Source organism: Aristolochia californica, unplaced genomic scaffold (genome assembly GCF_029961685.1).
Source record: "Aristolochia californica isolate CCGP_79_NKW_82.1479 unplaced genomic scaffold, dmAriCali1.0.hap1 SCAF_7, whole genome shotgun sequence".
NCBI lineage: Eukaryota > Viridiplantae > Streptophyta > Magnoliopsida > Piperales > Aristolochiaceae > Aristolochia > Aristolochia californica.
The window spans coordinates 41,075,729-41,099,705 of NW_027182268.1; the positions used below are offsets into that span (position 1 = coordinate 41,075,729).

The 23,977-nt window shown below is 37.1% G+C and overlaps 3 protein-coding genes across 5 annotated transcripts; 1 reads left to right on the forward strand and 2 right to left on the reverse strand.

The window, feature by feature from the left end:
- Positions 1-373: 373 nt before the first annotated feature.
- Positions 374-8,262, forward strand: LOC137936250 (chloride channel protein CLC-f). Its single transcript, XM_068780826.1, has 9 exons — positions 374-1,009; positions 2,463-2,865; positions 2,990-3,184; positions 4,005-4,459; positions 4,567-4,671; positions 5,171-5,389; positions 5,619-5,831; positions 6,518-6,750; positions 7,778-8,262. The coding sequence occupies exons 1-9, from the start codon at positions 704-706 to the stop codon at positions 7,857-7,859; spliced, it is 2,211 nt and encodes a 736-aa protein (XP_068636927.1). The 5' UTR covers positions 374-703; the 3' UTR covers positions 7,860-8,262.
- Positions 8,263-14,275: 6,013 nt separating this feature from the next.
- LOC137936617 (probable WRKY transcription factor 2) lies at positions 14,276-18,837 on the reverse strand. Of its 3 annotated transcripts, none has more exons than XM_068781404.1 (7): positions 18,619-18,837; positions 17,972-18,089; positions 16,828-17,359; positions 16,407-16,592; positions 15,342-16,210; positions 15,097-15,255; positions 14,276-14,967 (listed from the first exon to the last, which is right to left on the reverse strand). In XM_068781404.1, exons 3-7 carry the CDS (start codon positions 17,281-17,283, stop codon positions 14,406-14,408), a joined length of 2,232 nt encoding a protein of 743 aa, XP_068637505.1. In that variant the 5' UTR covers positions 17,284-17,359; positions 17,972-18,089; positions 18,619-18,837; the 3' UTR covers positions 14,276-14,405. The 3 variants fall into 3 exon arrangements, with proteins under 3 accessions (XP_068637505.1, XP_068637504.1, XP_068637506.1); XM_068781403.1 differs by having other exon boundaries at positions 18,614-18,837; XM_068781405.1 differs by lacking the exon at positions 18,619-18,837 and adding an exon at positions 18,417-18,588.
- A 2,313-nt stretch (positions 18,838-21,150) lies between these two features.
- LOC137937723 (uncharacterized) lies at positions 21,151-23,137 on the reverse strand. Its single transcript, XM_068782852.1, has 4 exons — positions 22,755-23,137; positions 22,184-22,220; positions 21,716-21,837; positions 21,151-21,601 (listed from the first exon to the last, which is right to left on the reverse strand). The coding sequence occupies exons 1-4, from the start codon at positions 22,998-23,000 to the stop codon at positions 21,539-21,541; spliced, it is 468 nt and encodes a 155-aa protein (XP_068638953.1). The 5' UTR covers positions 23,001-23,137; the 3' UTR covers positions 21,151-21,538.
- Positions 23,138-23,977: the final 840 nt, after the last annotated feature.

A 23,977-nucleotide genomic window follows, 5' to 3' on the forward strand; every position in this document is an offset into this window, starting at 1 on the left:
CCAAATTAATTAATACACAAGTCACCCATTTGAAAAAAAGAAATGATTCATTTATAGTAGAAAAATAAATGATTGGATGGACTCAAAGATTTGTTGTGACCAATATTTCACGAAAGCTTAAGGATGTGGAGACACATAATGAGAAAACGGTGTCACGAGTCACAATAATTTTACATTTCTGTCCCTTTGGTCTCAAACATGGCACCAGCCAATGGGTTACCCTTGGAACCGGAGCCTTGGTGGTGAAGTGGGGATCTGATTATTTCTAGTCAAAGGCGGGCCCGGCTACATTCTTTGCACACACACCCGCACCGCCCATTGAAGAAGTGCGCACGACGCACAGTCGCTCTTTTGTTACTTGCGTCGAACACTACCAGCTTATGCGAGTCGGGTCGCCGACCTTTTATGCGAAAAAGTTTTAAAACAATCTCGTTAAGACAAAGTTCCTTTTCCATTTCCTTCTGATTTCTCCCTCCCGGTTTCCATTCGATGGCGGAGCGGGAAGAGGATCTTCAGAGTTGAGACCCTCCTTAAATCCCTATCGGATCTTCTTTCACACGCCCGCGTCAAGGCCTTCTTTTGAATTCCCCGCCGAGGCTTTGTCATTTCGTTGATTGTAATCCGATCGTAGTATTCTCATTTATTGGGGGGGAGAGAATTTGCCTTGCTTTGTATGGATTTTTAGGGTGTAGGTAGATAGTAGATGATGTCTGGAGGGGAATTTAGCGATCAAAAACATCTGTTGGGGTCTAATACGTCGAATTCGGAGCCTGATTTGGAAGTCCCCGGATCGAGGAAGAAAGGAGCCATCAGTGACCTGTTGAAGCAATTGGATCGGGGCTTGTCTAGCCGGAGGTTGAGCCGCAAACATTTGGAAGGGGATAACGAGGCATTTGATCGTTCCCCTGATGCACTTGGCGACGGTGCACCGCCTGAATGGGCGTTGTTGCTCATAGGATGTCTTCTGGGCCTGGCAACTGGGCTCTGCGTTGCCGCATTTAATAAAGGGGTGGGTATCCTATGAGTGTTTGTGTTTTTAGTTTTTACGTGTTTAATAACTTTAACTTTAATTCGTTTTTCAAATTTTGTGTCATTTTCAGATTTTTATATGTATGCTAAGGCTTATTTCCGGAGATCAGTAGTTGAGTACTTTCGTTGATAAAAAAAGAATTATTTTTTAGTATATTCAATATTTTACTTGTGTACTGAAAATTAATTTTTTTATTAGAAAGTGAGAAGGATAATAATTTCATATAATCGGTCGTGTCGATCATCCTAGAAATAGGACTACTCATGGGATGATTCTATGCTCAAATCCGCAGCATAACAGCTGCCTCTTAGTTTTTTGCCCTCTTTTTGAACCAATATCTGGTGAATACCAGTTTCCACTTGAAACAAGATATATTAGACAATATAATTCTTAGAATGTGATCGCTATTCTTTTCAGATATACATTATTGGCCTCTTTATGTAATGATGATCTGACTGAAGCATTCAGGTTAAGGTATGAAAAGACTTGGAGCGAGCTTTGTAATATGTGGGTGTGTCGATTTACTCGACTACATGCCTTTGGTTGCTTTGTAAAGGAAAGAGAGTACGTGGATAATAAGGCCATGAGTTGGTTTATCGGGTTTGGGTTATGTTACTGTCAGTTCTCGTGGTTTTGAAGAAGATTCCCTGCTCTTAGTAGCATCAATAGTTACTTTTATGGAGCTTTTGCTTCACATACCTTTTGCCATTTGGATTAGAGTTTTTTTTTTTTATAAAGATGTATTTATATAAACAAGAGAAATTATGTAGGGTAGCTCATTGCTTGGCAAGCACATTTGCTGCCGAATTTGCGGATCTCGGAATGTGAGACCAAATATAAGATACAATTGAGGTAATTTCTAAAATCTCCCGAAACATATCCCAACGTCGCCAAGGGGGAGGGGATGGACACTCACACCATCCAATGACCACCTTTGAGTCCCCTTCGATATGAAGAGAACCGTTGCACTTGTCTCTGAAAACATGGAACCCAGAGAGGAGGCCATGAAGCTCTTTGGATTAGAATTTCAAACCCATATAATTCTGTGTTGTCATCATTTAATGTAAATGGCTGTCAATAGTGTTTGGTATTTTTTCAGTGATTCTGGTTGATGAAAAACTTATCCGTCTATTTCAATTATTTATCCACTGCTTGGCTTGATTTCTTATAGAGAAGCTCCTTGGTGTTCACATGAAAAGTGTATCTGATGCAGTATCTGATATGATATGGTGATCAATGAGTCATGCACATGTTCTTTCTTTTGTTTTTTATAACTGTTATATTTTTTTCACATTAGTCTGATCAAGTTCAATGGTGTCTGTAACTAATAGACTTTGTATTTTTAATATGTTGTATGAGCATAATTGCTTGGTATTATGGTGACTATGGACGATGTCTTTAGTTTTATGCTGATTTTTGTTTCTTTGTGTAGGTCTATGTAATACATGAATGGGCATGGGCAGGTACACCAAATGAGGGTGCTGCTTGGTTGCGTTTGCAAAGATTGGCTGATACATGGCACAGGATACTCTTGATACCCGTCACAGGAGGAGTGGTTGTTGGCATGATGCATGGGTTACTTGAGATATTTAACCAAATCAAGCAGTCAAGAACATCTCAAAGGCAAAACTTTGATTTGGTCGGTGGAGTCTTCCCTACAGTTAAGGCTATTCAGGCTGCAGTAACTTTAGGTACTGGCTGTTCTTTAGGTCCCGAGGGTCCTAGCGTGGATATTGGCAAATCTTGTGCCTATGGGTGCCTAGAAATGTTGGAAAACAACAGGGAAAGAAAGATAGCACTTGTTGCTGCTGGTGCAGCTGCTGGCATTGCTTCAGGTTTGCATTTATCTCAATGCTACAGTGAAATGTAATTATTTAAAAAGCCTGCTTTAGTACTTTAAATGTTGAGATGAATATTACTCGGTTTTTTTAATTTTGTAATTCTCCATGAAAACTTTAGGGTTCAATGCGGCAGTTGCGGGTTGCTTTTTTGCCATTGAAACTGTTCTAAGGCCACTTCAAGCAGAAAATTCTCCTCCATTCACCACTGCAATGATAATTCTGGCATCTGTTATTTCATCTACAGTATCAACTGTTATACTTGGAGAGAGGCCAGCTTTTACAGTGCCCACGTATGAACTGAAATCTGCAGCTGGTATTTTATCTTATTCAAACTCATTTGATATTATTAAACAGTTAACTTCAAAGCTCAAATCCTTCTGATCATTCTTTTGCACCCCCTGGAAAAAAAGGATTCTTATGTGGAAAATAGATAAGTGAACAAAATGGATAATGCATAACATGATTGTGGCATCTGTGGCATGATGGGCCTTGATTCTGTGGTCTGTATTGATTTGTTCTCATTTTCTGCTTCTCCTTAGGTTTTGGATAATACACATTTAAGTTAAACAGTCGTAAAATTCTGTTGTATCTGTAAATATTCTTACATTTTTTGGTAATATAGTTTCACATATATTTATGAAAAGTCAAATTGACCAAGATGTTTTTGTGATCCCATGGCATTATAAGATTGTTGAAAGTGCTTGATATCTAGCAAATTGTTGATAACACTTGATATTACATTTTCAAAAGAAAAAACACTTTGTTCAAAAAACAACTATCTTGCACAATCTGATGTTGTCTTGATCCCCATGGCATTCAAAGGTTGTTTAAAATGCTCGATACTAAACAAAATTCCCTTAGAATCTTGGGATAAGATAACATACTTATGAGTCCCTATCAGGAATAAGGAAAGAGATATCTGTAACCTAGCAGCTATAAGTGATGCTATTTTGAACATCAAACCCAGTGGAAGGAGTAGAGGTTAAATATGATGTTAGAGGAGTGCAGATGTTTCAGAAAGGCTGTTATCACTAGAAGTCTTTTCTTGGTAGCAATGTGCACTTAGAGCACCCTGCTTCTGTAATCAATTGATGGATTTTTTTTTTATTATGTCTGTTGGATTTTGTTTGCAGAATTGCCTCTATATCTTATACTAGGTATGCTCTGTGGAGCTGTCAGTGTCGTTTTCTCTCGACTAGTAACTTGGTTTACAAAGTCATTTGACTTTATAAAGGAAAAGTTTGGCCTTCCAGCTGTAGTCTGTCCTGCTTTAGGCGGTTTGGGAGCAGGGATTATTGCTTTAAGGTATCCTGGCATACTGTACTGGGGTTTCACAAATGTTGAAGAAATCCTTCACACTGGGAAAAGTGCTTCGGCACCAGGAATTTGGCTATTAACTCAATTAGCTGGTGCAAAAGTTGTTGCTACTGCTCTTTGTAAGGGATCTGGACTAGTGGGCGGCCTTTATGCTCCAAGTTTGATGATTGGTGCTGCTGTTGGAGCTGTCTTTGGTGGTTCAGCTGCAGAAATAATCAATTCAGCGATTCCAGGAAATGCTGCTGTTGCACAGCCTCAAGCATATGCATTGGTAAAGTCTTTATTTTCTTTTTGCTTTTCTTATTAGTAAATTATATATTTTTGGTCATGAATTTTATGCATTAAAATTGATCTGTAATTGTTGATATTTCCACACAGGTCGGTATGGCAGCAACATTAGCTTCTGTTTGTTCAGTGCCATTGACATCTGTGCTACTTCTGTTTGAGCTTACAAAAGATTACAGAATCTTGCTTCCTCTCATGGTGAGCTTTCTGAACAGGGTTTTCTGCTTGAACTGACAGTTTTTGTCTGGGAATTACATTTAAATGACAACATTAGAGTCAATTTGCTTACTTTCCAGTGTGTCTAATTTCAATATATTATAGGTTTATGTATTATGTCTCTGTATGGCATTCATGTCAAGTCGGACAATAACTTACAAAGAGAGTTCTTTTAATACCAAATTGCATAATCCATATTAGGTTTTAGTGTGAAACATTATGTTGCATAGTTCTGTTTGCTCACTGAGTATTATTATGTCTTTGATGTTGATTTGTGAATAAGAACGTAATTGATTAGATGTTTTCTCTATTATGTACTATTATTTATTTGGATTAGAGTGCACCATTTGAAAGAACTGTGAATAGCACATTGTCATTTGCGAATTGGGTTTCTCAATTCTATTCTTCTTCTGGCTAATTAAAATTGTAGCTATTTGTTCTGTGTGGCTAAGAAGCCAAAAATTTGTTGGTCTTGAGACAGGGGGCTGTTGGATTAGCAATATGGGTGCCCTCTGTAACTAATCAGCCCAAGGAGCCTGAGCTATCAGATACCAGGACACTGGGACGGGCATATTCATCTGTTTCAACTGATGAATACAAAGGTGGATCCACTTGGAAGAGATCTGATGATGGAAACAGTGTTGAACTTTCAGTTCTGGAGGGTATTGTTCATGATGACTCAGTTCTGGATGACTTAAAGGTTCAGTTTTACTTGTCTTTCGAAATGAATTTGTTGTTTCTTGTTTTTTTGTCTATTCTGAATTAAATTTTCATTTAATGTGAATCTGTAATTGTTAGTTAGTTGATCTGATTGTATAATTAATCAAGAAAAAGAAAAGGGTCGATTCATTTTTCTATTAGTTAACATCTGGTAATTGTCTTCTTGCAATATGTTCTAATTCATTCTACTGCTCTGTTCCCTGTTCTAGGTTTCACTTGCCATGTCAAAAAACTACATCAAAGTGTCACCAACTGTAACTCTTAAAGAGGCAATGCAAGTTATGTATGATAGCCAACAAAATTGTGTTCTTTTGGTCAACATTGATGGACTTCTTGAAGGTATCCTGACCCTAGGTGACATCAAACGGCACTTGTCCAAGACATCTGGAGATGCTTCAAATGGAGATTCAGCAATTTTGGATGTATGCATCCTTTTTCAGTTCTGTGCAAATTACTGAAAAAATACTAGATCATGTTCGTTATGTCTTATATATAATTCCTTTTTTCTCACTCGTAGAAAAAATTATGCTTGCATGATTAAGACGTTTACACTTTTTGTCTTCTCCATGATTGTGTGCCAATGGCTTTACTTCTACCATTAGGTATCTTCTGTTGTAGAAATGGTCTGTTGTTATTACTAAAGCATATCAATCACTGCTATCTTTTATTCAAGAGAAGACTTTATTTGCAATTGACATTATTTTTCTGATATAAGCATCTTGTAGACCTTTCTTGAACCACAGATCACCTAAGCTTCTATAAGATGAAACTAGGTCATTGTTTTACTGAGGTGATTGGAAAATATCCGAGAGAGATATATACTTGGTGACTTGTGATATAAAGTATATTCAGGCCTTTTTTTGTCTTCCCACTCTCTCTCTCCTCCCCTCTCCGTCTCTCCCTCTGTTATCTTGAAAACAGTATCTTTTTTTTCTTCCTAATCAACATGTTATTTAAATGTCGTCTTTTGTCTTGATTATATTTGGAGTTTCTTTCTCCAAAATTTCTGAAGAACACTCTCGATGCCCCTCTCTTGTTTGTCTATATGTATCTTCTTCTCTTCGGTCATTGTTAAAAATATATACTGATCTACAGGAATTTATTACAGGTGAATGGTTGTTTTGTTTCTTCTGTCTGTACTCGAGGAATACAGTATCGAGGTAATGAGCGGAGACTTTTAACTTGTTATCCAGACACAGATTTGGCAACTGCAAAGGAGCTAATGGAGGCAAAAGGAATCAAACAGTTACCTGTGGTGGGACGTGGTGGGGATCCCTTGAAAGAGCGAAAGCGGAGAGTTATTGCCCTTCTTCATTATGATTCTATCTGGCACTGTCTCAGGTAAGGATTGTTTCCAACCACTTGGTCATTAGACTATTTCTTTGCCTACCTATGTTGTTTAGACAGAGACCATGATCATAGAACTTTGGGAACTATCAAAGAGACAAAGTCACACAGATTGCCTGACATAGTTATGGAAAAATTAGATAAAAATTTCGAAACTAATATGTCATTGTTACTCTTGAATACGTGATAATTTGTCTGAAAGGGGAGGGGACTGGGACTGCTTAGTGTGTTATCTTTTTTTTAAATTACTTCCCTCTATAGGTTCAGTCTGGTTGTCTGTTGCTTTTGATCTTCCTATTGTGAAGATAGTAAGGAACTTTCATTCTTTATCCAAAAAGTAAAGAACTTTTATTCTTTATCCAAAAGGTAAGGAACTTAATTCCTACAGTTGTCCGGGTTTGCCCTTTCATAAAATATTGTTACCTGTTTAGCTTTCCATGGCAGGGTTAACTGTTTCCTGAATGCCCTGTCAATCATTTTGCTTTCTATATGGTTGGCTTCCTTTTAACCTTGCTGATGCTGAACATTTTGATTCATGTTTACAAAAGGAAAAACTGAATATATGATTATCGGGGAATCTGTAAATGTACCTGTGTATATCAGGAAGACAACAGATCCACCTTTAAGCTTCTTTGATATAAATTAAGTTTCACTAAGATTGCTATTCCTCAACAATGACGGTTCCCTTCCAAAAAAATGGGAACTGAAATATTTATGTGCAGGTTTCTTGAGGTTTAATTTATGAATAATTTAACACTATTAACCGATCACCCTTATTCAAGAAAACATCCTAAACTTGAGATTCACTTGCTCCAATCAGTCAGTGTGTGTTGTTATTTACATTTATTTTAGTTCTTAATCTTCAAAGGGTCTTTGAGTTCTAATTTTTTGATATTGACTATTTCTGTTTTTCTCCCTTGTAAGTGGTGGATCAATTACCTCTTGGCAATCTGTTAAAATTAAGGTTGCAAATTTAATTGGTTTCTGTTTCGGAGGCCTCTCAACCATCTTTCTTGTGCAGACAGGAGATGGATCGCCGCAATTCTATTGTACGGGGCATGAATGAACCAGAACTACTGGAAATCACTGTAAATGGTCATTGATAGTCTGCTTCGTCGACATTGATGTAGGTGTTAGTAAGGACCCTTCGCTGGCAGCTTGCCTACCCCTATCAGATGTCTGGACATGACAAACAGAGTCCGATGTTTGTGCTGGATAACTCCTTTTCGCATCAGAGGCTTTGTCTTTACTACGAAGACAGTGCCGACGACTTCAAGTGCACGATTGTAAGGAGATAAATTGAAAGCCAGAAGATCATTTTGGCCAAGATAAACATCACTTCATAGAGTTTGTCAGTTGATTCAATCTATTTCTTCTCTTTGGTCGGCATCTTATACGAGAAATGACGGAAGAATTTGGTTGGCATTCAACGTTACAATTGTATAATACATACATCACAATCATGTCGTTTTGGACTCAAATATCACAGGAGAAAATTCTTTGTTCCGTTTGCTTTAATGATGGCAAGGAAACATTTTGGTGCTTAGAATTGCTACTTGTATTTTGCTGTGCTTGTACAGGAGCTTGTCATCATTGCAATTTCATAGAGTAGATTCTTGTTAGCAGCAACGATTTGCCTTTGCAAATTTTTTATTCTTTCTTGGCTAGCAGAGTGTTGGAGGTTACTAGATACTGCATTGCAGTGAGGATTCAGTTAATTTCATAGAAGCTTTTACATTGAAAAGGCAACAGCTGTAAGGACAGTCATCACATTCATATAACCAACCATATTATTACATTACATGGTTTGCATTCATATAACCATATTATTACATTACATGGTTTGCCTATGGATGCATGCAGCGGTCGAGAAGATCAATTGATCAAAGCACTTGTTTTTCATGTAATTTTTTTGTAAAATTATTTCGGCTTGGTATTCATTACTTTTTATTTGTCTTAGCAACAGAGTGAAGTTTTCTAGTTGGTCCTTAGAGCAACATTCAAAGTGTAGCCTTGAACCTTCACGTCTCTAATACCATTTGTACACTTAAGGATCATTCAAAGTACTTCAAACTTAAAATACTTAACTCCAAAACCCTTCAAACTTTTATCTATAAACTAGGAAAATGAAAACTTACAATCAAAGTGGATAACCTTGGAGACAATTGCTGAACACACTAAAAACTTCCTAATTTATACCTTTCGTAATCTTACAAGCTAAGTAAAGAAACATAATGAATTCATCGTACACAATTAAACACTTGGTCCTCAATTATTAAAAGCACTACTTGAAGTCATTTGGATCATATTTGATCTTCTCCACTTTTAGATAAGGTATATTTATCTCTTTCCCATTGATGAGATGACATTCCTCCTTGTTTACTAACATGAGCCAATTGTTGATAACTTTAATAAAGCGTTATTGAATTATGGGTTAGTGTGATGTGCCAGGGAATCTGTTTTTCAAGTACAGTGAATTCTCTGTTGTTATTTACCCCATAGATTGGGTAATCTGGTTGTAGACAATTCGTGGCGCTTGACATTTTCTTCTTGAATCACCACTTAGGATCCAACCATAGTTGTTTTGTTTTTTTAACAAGACCGAGTAAGAAATCGATGGTATCATTGTTTTGATGAGCCATTATCAACAAAAGAATTATTTCTGTTTAGTCTTTGATTAGACTTGGTAAATTATTGCATCGTAATAGTCACTAAGAGATGCATCTCCATCTTCCTTCGCTTGTGAGTCGAGAACCAATCTCACTTCTTCATCGTGATCTTCATTATCACCTTCATTGCCGCCATCTTTGGAGGATGCAAAAATAGACATATTGTGTTTTTTATGATTTCTATTATATTATGTTAAAAATTTAGGATCAGAGCAATACAACAACAATATTGTATCAGAGCATCAAATTTAGGATCCTATGTCAAAAGAACGCTTTAAGAAGTTATGATCAAAACTACTCATAGAAGGCTCTTTGTGAAGCAAGATTGAAGCTTGTGAGATAAGTTTTTCAAAATATGTAATGAAAATAGTAAAAATAGGGGTCCGACAAACCAAAAGTGATTTGAATAATAATCCAATACTAATCCAAAAGAAAATTTGGATGAGACTTTCTTCTCTATAAGAACCATGGTCCATCAGTAAAAGGGTCCAGTAAGACAATTATAACTTTTTCCAAAAACAGCAATGCAACAACAATCTGCACTTGATTGGAAACAACTTTCCAGAAATAAACCAAATAGTTGTTGTTGTTTTCAAATAAGATGTATACAACTGATATTATACACTAGAAACAAAACTAAAAAACCAATCCGACTAGCAATGTATCAGATTCTGATGGCTTTGTAATATTCTGCTTGCTAACAACTAATCGTCACCGAGAAACTGGAATGAGATTGACCAAAGATTGTCGTTGAAAAAGCAGAGAGAGGGTTGTGATCTAGAGGAGATATCTCCATGTAAGCTGACTGTCATCTGATCAAGCCTTGATCTACTGCTAGAGGAATTCGTATTTGCAAGATTGAAGTTAGAGTTTCATCTCGCTAAAAAGAAATTTGGATGAATTTTTTTTTTCACAAAAAACTTGTTTGAACTTAAAATACTGATAATTAGAAGAGGTAAAAAAAAATGGGTAGAATGATCAGCCGAGAAAACCATACTACGAGTCCTAAAAATCAATTATTTGATACCATATTGAATTGGGTCCAAGGCCTATCCCAAAATGACTAGCCACCTTATGAAACCTCTTTTGCAACTAATAAACTCAAAATCCTTGATCTTACTAATCCATGTAGGACTATTCCTTAACATAATTCCTTAATTGAATCAAGAGTTCTAAGTAACAAATCATCATCAGAGATAGTAGAAAAATTTCCCTTAATTTGGGCTTTGATAATATCAAAGGGTGACATATTAGTCGGAGGCTTCACATATTTGGGAGTTAAAATTTTAAAATTTAAAATAATTTTTTTGATTTATGTAATTTTATTCTCCAAGGTTGTTATGGTAAATTTATTCCACAAATGTACATGGAAAGTACGTTATAGAATTGGCAACTGGAATTCATTGAATGCACTTGCAAGTCCCATTTCCATGTCCAAGAAAGGGAAATTTTCTGAAGGAACATGTCTAATCCTTTTACCAAATCTTTTACATCCTTAATACTAGGATGAATGGTCCTCCATTGACCATATAATTCCTGGATTGGTTCAAGAAGAATTGAAATTGGAGCCCCAAATTTAGCCCACAATTTATATACCATAAAGGAATGTGTATTTTATCTTGTTTGCACTTATTAATTTTAGCACTAAGAGTAATATACCAGGTGTGTTTATGCATAAGATTTTCATAATAAAACATATTTGACCTCGCATTAACATACTGCTAGTAATAGTACCCCTTGCCATTAGGAGCAATTTTTTCATCAACAAGATTATGCTTTCTCCAAATCATTGGAAATATGAATTTTTTATGGTACAACTGCAATAAGCAATTAGACTGTCCAATTATTTGATATTGGATAGAGTGTGATGATTAGTCACAGGTTAAGTATGAGCCATAATGGCTTCATAATTAAACCATGATTTGTGGTTGGTTATTGGAAAGAATGATTTTTTTCAGCCACTTTGGAACAAAATTTTCAATGATCAACAATTATGAGCTTATCCTCGTGATTGATAACCAAAATTCTTTCGTAATTGGAAAAGTTGTAAAATTTAGTTTAGATAAAACCATGTCCTTCATTGACGTTGAAGAAGATGGTTCAAAAAAATTATTTTTCCCTTTATTGTTCCTTTTATTGGGATTAGTCTTCCTCATTCTCTACCTCCTCTAACTGAGAGAGGATTTCCTCAGTTGGGAAAATGTGACAGTTATTTTATCCCTGCAGAAATTCACAGGTAATAAAATCAGGTAGAGAGTTATTTTCTCCCTTGATATATTTAATATCAAAATCAAATGCATTTAATTTCGCTTGACATCCGACAAATATTTGTTTAGATGCCAAAATTTTCACATATTTTTTGAGATTTTTTTTGGCTGAACAATCTACTCTTAAAAAGAATTGTTGATTGACTAAATCATCTTGAAATTTACCAATACATTTAACAATAATAAGAATTTCCTACTGAACAATTGAATAGTTCAACTGCACCTGTTTCCAAAGACCTGAATTGAATCAAACCAATTCCTCTTTATTAGAAACTAGATTTAATTGTTTCAAAATTCCTGCATAGCCAATATGAGAGGTATCTGTTTCAACAATTTTCTTCCATTGAAGGTTGACTACTGTAAGACATGGAAGTTGTCGTACTCTAGCTTTAATGTTTTGGACAACCATGGTATGAGCATTAGTCTATGGCGTATGATTCTTCTTGAGTCTTTTATAAATAAGTTTGAAATCCTATGCGAAATTAGGATAAAAGTTTGAAATATAATTTAGACTACCCAAAAATCTTTGTAATTGAATTATATCCCTTATTTCATCAAGGAATTTGGATTCAAACTCAATCGATCTATTAGTAGGAATTATATTTCCTTGATTAATATTGTGACCCAAAAATCGAACAAATATTTGAAATAATTTCATTTTTGGGACAGAAATCACAAGACCATTTCTTTTAATAATGGTTTTGAAAATTTTCAAATGTTTAAAATGTGATTCTATAGTAGTAAAAAAATTAAAAATATCATCAATATAAAGTGTAGAAAATTCACTATAATTATTGAAAATATCATTCACGATATTTTAAAATTTAGAAGGAACATTTTTCAACCAAAAGGGCATAACATTCAATTCATAATGCCCAAAAGAAACATTAATGTTGTTTCATATTTATCTTTCTCATGAATTTGAATCTACCAATATCTAGATTTAAGATCATATTTGGAAAATGTTTTAGCAGAATGTAATCTATCTAAAAGATATTTTTTATTAGGAATTGGATATTTAATCCATTAAAGAGAATCATTAAGTGGCTTATAATTTACCATTAAACAAGGAACTCCTTGTTCTTTTTCAACATTTTTATTTACCTAAAAAGCTATGTACCTCCATGGAGAGTAAGATTTTCTGAGTAATCTGTTTTAACAAGATTGTAATTTTTTGTTTGCAGAGATTTAAATATTCCTTCTTTATTTTGCTCGATAGAGCTTTTGCAAGAATATATTTCTCATTAAAATTATCAATATAAGATAAGAAAACAAGATATTTTTTCCTATTCTATTCCAAAAAGTAGTAGGAATTTCACTACAAATTTCTAAAGTAAATTGTTGTTCTATCGGCTTTATCTGATCTTTGATCTCGGGTGTTTCCAACCTTTGTCCATTTGTCAGATAAAAAAATTATTCTTTTAAATAATTTATTTAATTTTCTTTTTTAAAAATATTTTTCAGATAATTGGCATAATTTTTCTAAGGAATGGAGTCTCTAAATTCTTAACAAGGAAAAAAAATCCTTAGATAGATAGTTATCATCACTGCAGATTACAACATTATTTAATTTATAATTAATATTCATTTTTTTTTTGCCTATTGGCAATAAAAATTTCGTTGGAATTAACCCTTCCTGGATGCAATTAAGATCTGCACCGTTATCATCTAAAGCATGTAAATCATGAAGCACATAATCTTCGTTGATAACTATATGAATTTTAATATTCCTTTTTTTTATTAAGGACACAGTGGTTGATTGCAGAAAAGATTCTTGGTCTGGATTCTATAATTCTGTTAAGATTTTCTCTATGTTGCTTAATGAGAATTTCAATATGTTATACCTCTATTTTTGTTGAAATGAGCTGTAAATTGTATAATTTGTTACCGTAATTATAGGAAACGATTTGTTTCCTAAGATCTAAATTGGATCTTAATAAAGTTGTAAATGTATTATAAAAAAAGCCTCCGTGAGAAGAAGAATACAAATCAGCAAAAAGTTATTTGAAGGGTCTGTTTTACAATTTACACCTACAAAGATGGAGTCACTTGCAGCAGAAGAGGGTAAAGGTATTTCTTTGCTAGTTTTACCTTATAAAGAACGGTTAATGTTTTATTAGTTCTATTATCTGCAAGAGGACGAGGCCAGTCAAAGGAAGCTTCTGATCGCGTATTTAAACACTTCATTTTTTCAACTAATATAATTGTTGGACTTCTTATGTATTTGGGTTATCTTTCTTGTTGTGCTCTGTTTGCTGTTTCAGGAGAGACAACAGCTCTGGTCAGTTGGTTACAACCATGCAAACGTCGGGATCTTCTCCCTGTTGACACAGACCTACCTGCCGCATCTGTATCATCAGGACTTGGTCGTTGCCTAGCAATTTGTCAGGTTGCAGGGAGGCAACGCAGGTGGTCTCATGGGGATAAACTTCAGTTCACAGTTTGGTTAGTCATTTTAGGATGGGTTATGACCATACTCTAGTCCTTGTCACCAAATAACTTGGAACGGGCACGAAACATTTTTTGTTCTCCTTCCGAAAATTGCTGTCAGTCTTTTACACTCTTTGTCAGAAGAATCACCAAAATCGTTTATCATGAAAACTGACAACCTCGTCAAAGAAAGCTCAATGCAGTACTTGGACAATATCTTGTATTAGAAGTAAGGTCAGTGAAAATTTCAAAACATATAGAACACAAAAAGAACCCTGTTAATTTACATCTGTCCTAGGGGCAATCTGCTCATGAGTTGATGATAAACAGATGGTCCAGCTGAAACTGGGTGACCGGATTCTGACATGGGCTCCTCCTTTGGTTCTCCTTTGGGCATCATAAATCCCATCTCATTCATTCTTCTTTGCTGTTGCTGTTGCTGTTGCTGTTGCTGTCCAAAATAAGATTGGTGGATCGGCAGACCTGGCATCTTTGTTGGAGTTGCAGCACCCAACCCGGCCATGGCTAGGTTGGCCAATGCAGGCTGACCCATTCCGAATGAAAAATTGGACGCTGGTCGAAGTGGCTGTATTGGGAAGCCGAATGTGCCCGGAGTTGACCTGTCATGGATCTGGGATGGCTCTGGTCTGGAGACATAGGAAGGAGTGGGTTGTGCAGGTGCCACGCTAGTGGGTCCAGAGTTGACATGACTACTATTCCTTGCCGCTGGTACATCATGGTTGTGTTTACCCTCGTATGTGGTGATCACTGATTTGAGGTCATGTGATGCCCTCTCGACATGCTTTCTGACAGAGCAGCCAGCGTTTGTGCATTTGTAGTAGCTCCTGGTTTGGGAAAGATAAACAAATCAGTGCACAAACAGGCAAGCAGTAGAAGACAGTTGCACCTAGCCAACATGCTATAAGTAGAGCGAAATCATGCCAGGAAAGTAGAGAGTAAGATTTAGGTATCACCTTGGATTTGGATTTCCCTTGACAACTTTCTGTCCATACTTGCGCCAGCGGTACCCATCGTCAAGAATATCAACTTCACTAGTTGTTTGAACCACTACTCTTGGTTCTCGAACTGCTCTTGAGCCTCCACTCATCTCTGTCACACAAGCATCGATCTTCCTGCAATGCTCAGCATCCACAGTGAGTACATCGATTGAACATGAGAATTTTACCAAAGGTTTTTACTACAAAGTTAACAAACCAACCGTCTTTTTGACTCTGATTCATCCCCCTCATCATCGTAGCATAATGATACGCTTCCATGCGTGCCCCGGTCATCCTCATCGTCTTCATTAGACATTGTGGACGAAACATCTATGGCATCTGTGGTGTCAATTCGTTTTCCACTCTGTGCTGCTGCAGATGTTGTGGTTTCACCAAACTCGGTGGGTATAGATGCAGCGGATGATGTCCCCATGCTATCGTGCATCCAGTTTGATGAACCAATAACATTGGCACGCTGTGCACAACCCCATCTGGATTGTTGTTCTCCATCCAGCGCAGTTTGTGCCCCCTGTCGCTGACTGTTATTCTCCGTGTTCTGTGGCAGCTGGGGAAACCCAATGCTGGACCGGCGATTTGGTGGAGGTTTGGAGTGATTATGTGCTCCTTTATAAATGATTTCTGTTACATGGCCCTCATGGGAGCGCTCTACCTTCTTCTTGACCTGACAATTTGGATGTGTGCATTTGTAATAGCTGCGTGGAAATTCGCTACCTTTTACTTGCTTCTGCCCATACTTCCTCCAATTATATCCATCCTCAGATGGGGCACCGACAACCATTGAAGTAATCTCTCCCCTCTGTTCCTCATCAGCATCATCTTGATCATCAGGTGGTGAAGATTGCTCGGCATGGTTTATAAGAGGTTCAGTTACTCTATGATCGGATACCATATTACCTGTAGAATCTTTTCCAATAGTTGATTGAGCAAAGTTTTGCTGAGGTTGGAGTTCTTGTGGCTCATGAAAGGAAACTTCTGCTGCTTCAAGGACCTGAGTTGCAAGTGGGTGCTCAGATTGAACTGAGACTTCAATATTGGGCAAAGACCGAGGATGGTTGGTGAGACCAGCTACCTGAGGCAGTTCAACATAGTGAATAGACCGTAAACACTTGCGAATAAAAAAAGGCAGTGCCATTCTCATGCATTTTTCTTTCTAGGCAAATGTAAGAAACTTGACAGTTAAATGTTCAACTTAGAAATTCACTGCAAGCTAACAATTCATTTCTTGAAATTTCAGAATGTAAGAAAAATATTAAGTATGAAATTACTTTGTTTCCCAAACTTGCAAAGTACAAGGAACTTGATTCCACATGAGGCTTGAACGTAAATGGTGTTGCATCTCTGCCTTCAAAGCTGAGATCGTTCTCTGTAACAGGAGACATCCCCGTAGGGATTGTGCTCTTCTCACCATACTGCAAAAAGGCAAGTTTCCCAGTGGTCGGAGACTGTTGAGCCTGCAAAAAGGTTGAGTTGAGAGTTAAGACAAGAAAGCATAGATACAAAGAAAAAATTACTCCATAGATGAAAAAATGGAAAACAAGTGGGACAAGTAGCTACCAAGGACAGGTAAGTTGTCTCCACGAAAATTCATGTTATTCTCTCAAAGTTAAGACGCTATCTTAACAACCACTAACAAGCTTATGTCAATATGGGTCAAACTAACCTCAAATTAGACATGCAGAATCTTACCAGTGAATTTGCAAGGAACACCGGAGAATCTAAAAGAGTTGTTGGACTGAGACCAGGGGGTATTGTCAGGTAAGGGGACTGGACTTCAGTGAGTGTAGAAGGCAAGTTGGAACACCTAATTCTAGCTGTATTCAGTTTCGGAGCATTAAATCCTGCTCTGGCTGCCATTCTCTCAGCAAGGCCCCCTTTTAGACTTGGCCTCTGACCAGAAGATACATTTGGTTCCAAAGGATGATGATCACCAGATGCTCCGGTACCAAGTTCATCTTCTTTATCAAAATTGGTTGAACCTTCATGACTTCCAAATACCCGTGTGGGACTCCGGTTCCCTTTATCTGTTACAGAGTCAGAGAATGATCTCGGGTAAAAATCATCACTTAAAAGAGAGGAGAAGAGAGTCCTTGGACTGGGGTTTTGAGGAGCCCATTCTCCAACCACAGCGGCATTGTCGTCCATCCCAGCCCGGAGAGTTCAATTCTTCCCTAAATATGACACAAAGTTTCGTGGATCACTGGTCGGGACAGGTAGAATCCTGAAAGATTTCAAAGGAAACTGATCAACTCAAAAATCCCATAAGACAGCAGATGTTTGAAAATCCTCAAATCGACTCAAGTCCGTGTTGATCACAAGAGTATAATGCGAAGAAATGAAAAAATATAGAAAAAGCTTAGGATAGAAAACTAGGGAACTCGAGAAGGCCACTTGAATCATCATTCGACGAAATCACACAACTCGAAAATCAGCTAAAAAGGGATATTTACAGGAGAAACGTGCGCATTTATGCAACATAGGAATAATAATAAAAAAAGATAAACGAGATAAAAAATTCTGGAAGCTCTGGGGAAAGCAATCACGTTTCGGAAAATTTATGGGCAGAATCATCTGGTGATCACAGACCAGCTGTAACATCGAGATTTTGGAAAACTTATGGAACCTATTGGAGGAGAACGGAAGAAAAACAGAGAAAGAAAGTATGGGCTGAAAAGGATGCAGGCCGATCCAGTGCTCTCCGGGGAGCATAAATTAGGGAAGTTCACAATTCGCCAAATAGAAAACTTTCCCACAGCCAACCTAAATGACTACAACATATCACCGAATATGCAAGGAATAACGAAAAACAGCAGAAACTAAATCATTGTCGTACCTTCAAACCAAATGCCAAAATAGATCCAGGTCCCTATCGTTGTTCAGCACTATGCCCGTCCTTCCAAGTCGGTCCTCAGGTTTCTTGCGGTGCGGCCAGCCCCAAAATCCTATCCTCCCTGGAAAAATCAGGCACCCAATACGCAAGCAGAGTTCAATCCAAGCCCGACGAAACCGTAAAATGATAAGTGAAAAAGCACCAAGTTACATAACTACGAGAAAAAATAAATGTTCAGAACACGCATAAATTGAAAATCATTCCAAAGTCCCCGTTTTTCATCAGGAAAAATAATAAAAAAGAAAAGCGAAGAAGCAGATAGCATATATCCCCAAAAAGCTGATCGTCTACAAGGAAAAAACAAATCGTTCAAAAAAAAAAAAAAAAGGAAGAAAGCAAGAAATCCTAATATTCCATCGAGACTCGATCACTAGCCAGAGTTCCGTACCGATCGAGACCCGTCACAGTTCCACAGACGGCCGGTAGGACAACGCCCTCTGGCCCAAAAAGAGGAAAGAAAACATACAATTCATTTTTTCTAAAATTAAAACCCAAGAGAGACTCATATCCCAATGATTCGATTGACAATGATTAAAGGTGTTTCAGAAGCAGAGCCGGACTTAGAGAAAACGGAAAGAACAAGACCTGACCCAGAGCAGACTGGGTGTTCTATAGAATATAAACTGCAGAAGAAAAACTGTCCCCCTTCTGTCAATTATTTCCCCCTCTGCTGCTTAACAGGAGAAATTGAGTTGAAAGAGAAGGTGAATGAAACCAGGGATGGGAAGAGGTCTAGAGATAGAAAGCAGGGTCGTTTGACCGCGACCCAAAGGAGGGTGGATCCATGGAAGGAGGCTCATATGGGCAGCTGTTCTTATCCTCTGTTTTCTCGCCCTTCTCTGACGAGCTTTAAAAGGCCGAGCCGTGTCGGTCTGCCACATGGCGAGTTCCTGTCACGAGACTAATCGATGACAGCCTGTTACACTGTTTGACACGTGGACGACCAAGATCACCCCGTTCAATTCGCTTATTTATTAATTAAGGTAATCCACCAACAAAAGAGGGCCAAAAGCGGGTTTTTCAACGGCATTTTTCTACATAACATTTTTATTAATTCATAATTAACGTCTTAATTAATCAAATCGTAAACAAAAGGGAGGCGTACCGTCCTTCTTTTTCTTGTTATTTGTCTCAATGCAATATGATTACAGGACGATGCTGTCCCATGACTTTTGTTTTTGTTCCCAGTAATGATTAATAATATCCCATCAAATCGCGGCTACTTAAAAAACGCCTTAAACCCATAGCATGCCGTAAAAGAGATAATTAGCCGGAAATTACGCTGATCTTAACTCACCTCTCTTCAAGTCAACAACTTTGATGATTCCCACATTAATCTCTGTGACTTTGGTTTGTTAATTAGCTTGCTTACCACAAATTAACTACATTCCACCCTAATCTCTACTTTAATCCAATTAATCTTCCTACCCAGACACTAGAAGAATCAAACATAATTTAATCATCCACTGCACCGAATATTATCAAACACTTCTTAGGACAAGAGACGCATATTCGATCCTTCCTGTTCAGTGGAATTTCTCCTTCACGATCGGAGAATCCGTGCTACTGATCGCGTAGTTATTGTCCGATTAAGATCAGATTGTTTTTTTACAGATAGCATTAATGGGGGAAATGAGTTGTTGTTGGAGGGGTAGATGGATTGAGATGCTTGTGAACGCGTTTTCTGCGGATAACAGTTTATTTTGATGAAAGAGAGGAGGGAGCACGTAGTACCTGTCGCGAACGCGGCCGAAGCCTCCGAGGAATCTGAGGAGATTTTGTACTTTTGTGAGTGCTAATCACGTGACTACTTTCTGTCTTCTTCTCCGACAAAAAAATGGGTCAAGGGCTGTGTGTCTCCGGCATCTTTTGATTTGCAGAGAATCAGAAGCCGAAACAATGCCAGATCCATCACAGAAAACATTTGTTTTTTTTGTTGATCCCTGTGCAGAAGGGACGAACGGAACATCTTCAGAGGTTGAGCAACTGTAACACTGGGACGAATGCAGGCATCATCTCCTATTCCTTATTCTTTAATGTCGAATCTCTTCTCAGCTTTCTTCATTCCAAACTACTAAACAGTAACACTGGAAGTGGCTACTAATTGACTAAGTGCAGGTGTTTTAGGAGCCATTTTGAGTCAAGAGAGACATCCCATCTCTTTGATTAGCAAAGTTATCAAAGGAAAGATACAAGGGTATTCTCCAAATGGAAAAGAGATGTTGGTGGTAGTTCTAGCAATTCAACATTGGCAACCTTTAACTTTTGGGTCAACAATTCAAGACATTGAAAAACGATACTTGTTTCATTTTTATAGGGCCAGAGAAAGACACTTACTTATATGTTGTGATTGAGTTATAACATATTACTGAGAAGCCTATGGTTGTCAAAAAAACAAAATAATACAAATAAATAAGAATGGTATGAAGTTTTTACTATTTTCTAATTAATTTTTATGTTATTTTAAATATTTTTTACATTTGCCAACCCGTAAACTATATGCTAAGAGATAATATCAAGTTTAAACTCTACTTGGCTTCACATACCACCAAAAGAAGAAGAAGAAAGGGGACAACTTTAAACTGAGTGTAAAACAATTTAATCTATCTTATACTACATAGCAAGGAGATATGAGTGTTTTTAGGAACAAGTCACCTCTTATTGACTCTTTCCATGATACTTTTCATGACATGTAAGGGTGGCACCAAGCCAAACCGGCTCGGCTCACAAACTGTTCAAATTCAACTCGAACTCAAACTTGAAAAAAGGCTCATCAAATATATCAAGTTAAGCTCGAGATTTTCTAAGTTCCCCTTGTTAGCTCATGAGCCAACTCATTAACATAGATTTTTTTACGAAAATACCTTTTTACTCTAATTGCTTTCATCAATCCCCTCTTTAGTTGGTTGATAATTGTTCTTATTAAACCTCAAAGATGATCGTTATTCAACCCTTTTGGGTCTCTCAACATCTAATATTGTTATCTGCCAATAAAATAAACACTATTTATGGCGGTATTTGCTCTTTATTTTAGTTCTATTAAGCTGGTTATTATACATTTATACGTTCTATTGCAAAGTCTTGGATTCCTTTATAATACCTTGCAATTCAATAGTACCAAGGTCATCACAATATATATATATATTTTTAAAGTTTTAAATATAGGTTGGAGCTCAAACCCGGCTCGAGCTCGTGCTCAAACTAGGTTAAAATTTTTGGGATCAAACATATACAAGTTCAAGTTTGGCTCGACTCGATGCCATCCCTATTAACATGTGCCTTTTCGGTTGTCCATCCTTTCCATGAATTACCTCTATACTATCGAATGAAGAACAAAAAAAAACCTCTGATAATAAGAAAGACCATATCAGCATCCTCGACGGGCATGAATCAGAATAAACAGAAAACATTTAAATCAGCTATGCATAGATATTTAACTTTTCAATAGGTCAACTCTTCACCTGTCTATTAAGCAATGCAAATGTAGAAGCAATTTACCAATCTGGTTAGCTAGAAATTTTCAGGGCTGTCATCTAGTTGCCTCTCATCTTCTATGTCCACGTCCAAAATTTCCTGAATTAGAAGACACTAGCCATTAGCCAAACCGATGAACATAGGCAAGCGACAATCAACCCTCTACAGAAAATACAGCTCCATGTGTTTTGGATTTCTGAGGAAATGACTTACAGGTATCCGGTTCTTGAGATAAGTACCAACTCTAGCCAAAACTGTGGAACGTGTATGCCAAAATCGGCCGCTGAGAGAGATTTTCACAAAGGGTCCATCCACTTCAGCAAGCTCAGCTTTCCCTAAAAACCTTGCCACATTCAGAACGAACCACCAAAGTTCAAAAATTTGAAGCTTCACGTGTCTCTAATGGAAGCAAAGCATACAATGAATAAAAAGTAGAAACACCTTGTGTGTCGCAGTCAATTGGTTATGGTTCTTGCTTTTCCATTCATAAATAACTCGGACATTCATGAAGAGGTTATAAAGTTCTGAAGGCTCTCTTCCATCTCAGCTAGTAATTCTAGAGTTTTAGTAGTCATGACTGTGCAATTTGCTTTTAATGAGCCAAATGTTTATTGAATGGCGTTCATCTTCTTGCCAAAGAAATCAGTCTCTCAAATATAATGTAGATAAGCTTAAACTCACCTGTCAAGCCAGCAGAAGTATCAAAGATCTGCGCAAACTGCAACACAAAATACAGAAATATGCTGAGACAGCTCCTCACCAGATATATAAACCTACTCCAAACATCTAAAAAGTCAGATCCAAGACCCAAGAAGCAAAATTTTCCGATAAATGTACAAGCTTGAAGTCCCGTTAAGAACAAGAGAACGAAGAAATTAGGTTGTGCACAATCTTGCAATATTAAACAGTTTAGAACAAACCGATAGACAGAGTGTTAGTTTCCTCTAAATCGGCCCAGCAATCATACAAATAATAACAAATTTCAACTAGTAGTACACCCAACAAGCGAACTCAGAAGTAACAGAATAACAGGTATAAACAGTTTAAAAGTCGTCCAAAGAGCATAAATCGATTCCATTCCGATTGCATTTGCATTTAAGCATGAAAAAAAAATCACAGAGGAAATCCATTTAAATTTAGAATAAAATTCAATGTTATGTACCAAAGATAACGAGGACAAGAGGGAAATATGCCATTACAAAAAAAACCGACGGTTTGGACGAGAAGAAGCCGGAACAATCTCAAGGTTTACCTCGGTTCTTGCGTCAAGCAACACCTGACGAACGTTTTCTTCTGAGAGATCGAGAGGAGGATGAGCGGCGGAAATAGAAAAAAGACGCCTCCTCCTCGGATAAGGTTTCCAGATTTTGGATCTTAAATGGGGATTTGTTAATCTGATGGTGCGAGTTTTTTGAGGGATCGAGTAACGAAAAGTTAGAAAAGGCGAAGGGGACTGTACCGAAGGAGAGAAGAGCGCGCACTGGCAGCTTAACGCCATTTTTCGTCTGCTGCGTGTGCTCTCTGGATCCAAACAAACGGCACTGCTTATCTTCTTTCTCGCGGGAGAATGAATTGAGTGAAGAATGTAGACCTGGGATTCGCCACTCCCGACTCGGCGAGTCGACTCAAATTGGAAGTCGGAAGTGGGGAGGTGCCAGGTGGGCTCTTCCCGACTCCCAGAAGTCCGGCCTATTTGACCTGGCTATCCAATTCGAAATTTTGGAAACTCATACTTGTTCAGAGAAAATTACAAGATTTGAAAATTTACGAGTCTAATCTCAAAGTTTCACCTGTGTTTTGATCTCCATGAAAGAACATGTTTAAAAGCTTGACAATTTAACAAGGTTGTCAAAGATAACCGACTTGGGTTAGACCGGTAAATGTGGCTTTTTGTTTTCTTTCGATTAAAGCATGCTTGACTGCTTTGGGAGTATTGTTTATGATTTCTCTTTAGGGGGGGTTAGTGCCCCAAAGTGGATTCTTGAAGATCAAGTCATGTCCAACATGAAGATCATGTCATGTCATGTTCATGAAGATCAGGTAAGAATTTGTGTTAGTGTTGACGACTTCATGTGCACGGGAAAACAGTTTCCAGTATTAGTGTCCCAACACGAGAAAAACATAAAAAACAAGAGAATTTCTAAACCTTTACAGTGCACTTAATTACAACATAATCCTTAAACCCCAAATTAGGTAAAACAACCATTATTACTACACGAATAAGTTATTGAATGTATAATTAAATATACTAATATATTTATTAATTGAATTAGATATTTTATTGTACATTAATATGGTAATTACATGAGCCAATGAAATACGTATATGATTAATTAAAAATAATAAATAAATAACATTATAAATAAAAAAAAGTAATACATTAAGTTATTAATTTATTAATAACATATGATATATTTTAACCTAAAAATGAATAATTTAAGAGAAAAAATTGATCTAATCATAACTTTAACACAC